Source organism: Hibiscus syriacus, unplaced genomic scaffold, assembly GCF_006381635.1.
Source record: "Hibiscus syriacus cultivar Baekdansim isolate YM2019G1 unplaced genomic scaffold, ASM638163v2 tig00111745_pilon, whole genome shotgun sequence".
In the NCBI taxonomy this organism is placed as follows: Eukaryota; Viridiplantae; Streptophyta; class Magnoliopsida; order Malvales; family Malvaceae; genus Hibiscus; species Hibiscus syriacus.
The window spans coordinates 910,686-916,958 of NW_024063168.1; the positions used below are offsets into that span (position 1 = coordinate 910,686).

The following is a 6,273-nucleotide window of genomic DNA, read 5'->3' on the forward strand; positions in this document are numbered from 1 at the left end:
CGACTGAAGAACTAAAAGCCATTCGCGTATAATAATTTCTTCCTTTATAGTGTATATTTCAATGATTAGGGTTTAGAGATCTAAATGTAAGATAATATCCAGGACAACCGATTTTTGGTAATTATAATATAATATTTATTCAAAATATTTTTTAACTAATGACAATACGCACCATATACAAACGCAGTTATTCGAATTTGAGATCTCTAAAGAAAACAGTACTATACTTATCACTGACCTGACTTAATAGGTTTATTATCATTAGCTATATACAAAGGGTCTGTATACAATATTAGTAAAATGAAAACTAAGTGGGAAATAAACTAAGGGAGAAAAAAAAAGAAACCTTCAGCTCTAGGACAAACGTTGCCCAAGTCCAACCCTTTTTCATGTGAATTACTAGCTAGCTAGTGCTGCCATAATTCCAATGATCTTGGTTCAATCCAACCCCATCTCTCCAGTTTCTATGACGTGCTGAGCTAACCAGGTTGGCATCGACTTGACCACGGCTCAACCACAGTTCATCAAGTGATGGGACTGAACTTCCATGGGACTCGACCCCAAAACCAGGCATATTAATCGAAGGGTGAAGTTGATAGTCAATCGGAATGGTATCAGCAGCATCGAGTAAAGGATTATTTAGGGATGAAGGAGAAGATGATGAGGATGCAAATGGAGTTGGTTGAACCCTTTTAGCCGAGGGACGTAGAGGGTAAAGAGAACCTAATTGTTCCAAATGACCTGAGCCTGCAGAACCAAAAAGGTCAAGCCTTGGAGAATACGATGGTGGTGGTGCAGGGATTCCAGTGAATTCTTGCACCATTGCTTTAAAATTCCTTGTGTCGGTTGCGAGAACTGTAGTGGGTGCCTTCCTCGATGCCCTTGTTCGCTTCTTGGGATTCTTTGTCGACGATCTTACACCATGGTTGTTGTCATGAGGTGGCCTTGTTTGAACCGACGATGAGCTCGGGAATGAACCACGGTTGAGTCCTTGTGGACCCAAAAACGTAGGCTCGCTTGATGAAGACGAGCCTGGTAGCTTACCGGAATCCATGGCAAAGCTTCCAAAACCTTGCTGATTTCTCACTCTCTGTGATATGAATTAGGGTTTTTTTTGGGAGAAGGAAAAGAAAGGAAAGGTTATTTAGGTATAAAAAAGAGGAAGAAAAAGTGGGTATTTTCTGTGATGATCTCAGAATGTTTCCACTAAGAAGATCCTGTCTAGAGAGTGCGCGGTGGGGCAGCCATTGGAGTAGAGAAAATAAGAGTTAGCGGTGGTGGTTGACGACTGGTCAAACTCAAATTTATTATATGTTAAAAAATCATTCTTAATCTTTTGACATTAAGGTGGTGTTTGTTTTTACAGAGTAAAAGGTTTACAGTCTGTGGATCACATCTGCAGGCATCTACAGCAGAAAAGGTAGACCAAAAGTCTGTAGTCTACAAGAAGAAGATTATTTATTTTTTAACGTCTGCAGACTACTAAAATGAACTGAAATATAAATAAATTGATTTTTTAAACCTAAAAGAGTTTTACAATACTGAGATTTAAATAATTTTAGTTTTACAATACTGAAATTTAAATAATCCATACAACTACAATAATAAATTATTAAATAAATCAATTCATACAACTACGATAATAAAACAATCCATATTTTAAAATAAATCAATTCATACTAATAAATTATTTAAAATAAATCAATCTATATTTTAAAATAAATCAATTCATACTAATAAATTATTTAAAATAAATCAATCCATACAACTATAATAATAAATCAATTCATATTTTAAAATAAATCAATCCATACTAATAAATTATTTAAAATAAATCAATCTATATTTTAAAATAAATCAATTCATACTAATAAATTATTTAAAATAAATCAATCCATATTTTAAAATAAATCAATCCATACTAATAAATTATTTAAAATAAATCAATCCATACAACTACAATAATAAATCAATCCATATTTTAAAATAAATCAATCAATACTAATAAATTATTTAAAATAAATCAATTCATATTTTAAAATAAATCAATCCATACTAATAAATTATTTAAAATAAATCAATCCATATTTTAAAATAAATCAATCCATACTAATAAATTATTTAAAATAAATTATTTTAAAATAAATCAATCCATATTTTATAATAATTTATTTTAAAATAAATAACCTTATTAAATTATTTAAAATTATTTTAATAAATAATCATATTTTATAATTGTTCTTGAAGAGGTTTGAAGACCTTTGAAGACATAAAACCATGCCTGCACCAAGAAGAGCTCGCGCAGACGTTAGAAGAGCTTATGTCTTCTAAAAAATAAACGGTCTGCGAAACCTAATGTTTGCGCATGGTCTGCGCGGCGCAAACAGAAGAGGTTTGAAGAGGTTGTACAGTGAAAACAAACTAAGCCTAAATGTTGTTTGCACACTCTTTGTATTTATGGTGCTTGGACACGGATCCTCAAGAAATAATAACAATTCTTTTACCACCGAATCTGTAACACCCCCAACACGTACCCGACCCGGATACGAGTCTGAGGTGTCACATTGACATTTCAACTTTGACTCTTAATGAAAACCAAAGAAATTTTGAAACTTTCATCGCAATAAAAGTTGTTGACTTACAAAAAGTTGACCAAATCCATACAAAAACGACCAGAACATTCGTAACTAACACATTACTTACATGCCAACACACTATACACAACAAAATATATACGTATCAGTTACTTCTGATCTGGTCTTCTAGCAATGATGTTGTTCTTGCCACCCCTATTTCTGCTCTTCTGGATTCTTGGTACCTACGTGTAAATCACTTACACACTAAGTCACATACTTAGTGAGGCATAATATAAATATATTGATATAACAATGCATTCATGAACATGCATTCTTACCCTCTGATCATGACATTTTAATTTGCATACATCTATTACACTATAACATATATGATGGTGACATGCACATATAAAACATATATTCTTATGCTAATTTCACTTTAATTTATCTTTGGACTGCCCATGTACATTATTGAGAACAGAAGGTATGCGAGTACACTGAGGTTATGCACAATGTTGTCACCACAGCTTGAATAAAATCCCACTAGGGGCACTGAATATTTGTCCCGAATAACCACTATGTCTCGAAGGACCACTGATAATCCCTCGACTCTTGGCATGCCAATTATACCTACAACTCTCATATTAAATAACATGGGCTTAATTATAATTACAATTCTCATTTCCATATCTCTTTTATCACTTTTCACATAATACATAATTCACTTCATATGAATACACATGTTCATTTCCATTATTTCCCATACCTGAATGGGTCCTCATATAATTGCATTCATTCATATAAGTTCATTTTAAAGCATGAATGAATTAGGCATAAAATCATCATAACATTAATACCTATATAAATATGCATGTGCATGAATATGAAATTATAAGTTTAACTATAGGAGATAGACTCATCGCAAGTCTTATCTCAATACAATTTCATCTAGGATATGCACTCACATTAGCCTTGCTTTGACTCGATTATAATCATTCGATTGTTCGGAATAGAATTACACTCTATATCTTTACATTAGCTCACACGCACAGAGAAGAAAAGAGAAGAAGAGTTGTCTAGAAGCTTGGATATTTGTTTCCTCACATACATGTGGCCTACATATATATATCTAACCAAATTAATTATTTTCCTTGTAATGACCATTATATCCTTTAATTCTATCTTCCTTGTAATTTAATCCCGTTATTGAGGATGTTACAAACCTCCCCTTTAAGAAAATTCATCTTCGAATTTTCATTACACGAAGAGATGGGGGTATTGAATCCTCATGTCCTCTTCACGTTCCCACGTTGCTTCCTCTATCTTGTGATTTCTCCATAAGACTTTAACTAAGGGAATAATCTTGTTCCTTAGTTGCTTAATCTCATGGGTTAAGATTTGAATTGGTTCTTCTTTATACGTCAAATCCAATTAAATCTCGATCTCTTCTGGAGTCACAATGTGGGAAGGATCAGATTGATACTTCAGAAGCATTGAAACATGAAAGACATCATGAATTTTCTCCATTTCAGGTGGCAACGCTAATTGATATACCATTGGTTTAACTCTCTTTACGATCTTATAAGGTATAATAAACCGAGGACTTAATTTCCCTCTTCGACCAAACCTCAACACCTTCTTCCAAGGAGAAACTTTGAGAAACACTTTATCTCCAATTTGATATTCTATCTATTTTTTCTTTAGGTCCGCGTATGATTTCTGTCTATCAGCTGCTACTTTGAGATTACTTTGAATTACTTGGACCTTTTCTTCCACTTCCTGGATCAACTCAGGACCAAGAATTTCTTTATTTTTAAGCACGAACCAATTTAGAGGCGTACAACATCTTCTTCCGTAAAGAGCTTCAGAAGGTGTCATTTTGATACTTGATTGATAATTGTTTTTGTATACAAACTCGGCAAGTGGCAAGTACCTCTCCCATGATCATTTGAACTTGATAACACAAGCTCTCAATATATCCTCCAAAATTTGGATTGTTCTCTCGGATTGCCCATCGGTTTGAGGATGAAACGCTGTACTAAAGTTCAACCGAGTTCCCAACGCTTTATGTAATGATTTCTAAAACCTTGAAGTAAATCTAGGATCTCGATCCGAAACAATAGAAATAGGTACACCATGTAGACGTATAATCTCCCTAATATATAACTCCTCATACTTAACCATAGAAAAGTCAACTCGTACCGGAATAAAATGAGCTGACTTAGTCAATATATCTACAATCACCCAGATGGAGTCTTTTTTATTCGAAGTCAAATGTAACCCCGTTACAAAATCCATTGTTACATTCTCCCATTTCCACTGAGGAATAGACATTGGTTGCAATAATCATGACGGAACCTGATGTTCAGCTTTAACTTGTTGACATGTCAAACATTTGAATACGAATTCCGAAATATCCCTCTTCATTCTAGGCCACCAATATCGACTCTTGAGATCCATATACATTTTGTTTCCTCCCAGATGCATGGTCAATGGACTACAATGAGCTTCTGTTAATAAGTCTTACTTCAACTCATTATCATCTGGAATCACTAGCCTCCCTTGATAATATAGGTTCCCATCAGTCTTTATTTTATAATCTGTAACCTCTCAATTTCTTATCTACTGTAGCTTCTTTGAACATTTTTCATCTCTAGTTTGTAATTCTTTAATTTGATCTAGCCATGATGGCTTGAGAGTCAATTTCGCACATATGGCACCGTCTTCTCTTAATGATAGTCTAGCATCCAAAGCTCATAAGGCTGCAAACATCTTTCGACTTAAGGCATCCGCTACCACATTCGCTTTCCCCGGGTGTAAATCGATCACTACATCATAATCCTTTAAGAATTCCACCCATCTTCTCTGTCTTAAATTTAACTCCTTCTGAGTCATTAAATATTTCAAACTCTTATGGTTTGTATACAAGTAGCATCGTTTACCATACAAGTAGTGACGCCAGATTTTAAGAGCGAACACTACAACAACCATCTCCAGATCATGTGTTGAATAATTCTTCTTATGAGGTTTTAGTTTCCACGAAGCATAGGCCACCACCTTGCCTTCTTGCATTAACACGCATCCTAAACTATTATGAGACGCATCACTGGACACTACAAAGTTCTTGTCTGACTCGGGTTGAATCAACACTGGAGCTTCTGTCAAAATCTTCTTTAACCTTTCAAAACTCTCTTGGCACTCTAGAGTCCACAAAAATTTTATCTCTTTCCTCAATAATTTAGTTAGGGTAATGCTATTATCGAAAAGATTTTAATAAACCTTTGGTAATATCTAGCTAACCCCAAAAAAGTCTGGACTTCTGACACATTCTTTGGAACTTTTCACTCTAAAATAGCTTTAATCTTTTTGGGAAACTTGTTCTTGATAGTCACTTTATTGAGTTGCATATAATCAATACAAAGACGCATAGATCCATCATTCTTTTTGACGAACAAAACTGGAGCTCCCCATGGTGAAACACTTGGTCTGATAAACCATTTGTCCAGTAATTCTTGTAATTGGATCTTTAATTCTTGTAACTCTTTTAGGGCCATTATGTATGGTGCCATGGCGATAGGTACAGTTCTTGGAATTACCTCAATCTAAAATTTTACCTCTCTGTTTGGAGGCAAACCCGGTAATTCTGCAGGAAAAACTTTGGAAAACTCTCTGACTATAGGAATTTATTCAATCCCCT

General features: G+C 34.2%; 1 protein-coding gene across 1 annotated transcript; it reads right to left on the minus strand.

Annotated features, from left to right (window-relative positions):
• Positions 1-403: 403 nt before the first annotated feature.
• On the minus strand, positions 404-1,054 carry LOC120169059. Its single transcript, XM_039177280.1, has one exon. The coding sequence runs from the start codon at positions 1,052-1,054 to the stop codon at positions 404-406; it is 651 nt and encodes a 216-aa protein (XP_039033211.1).
• Between the last annotated feature and the right edge of the window lie 5,219 nt (positions 1,055-6,273).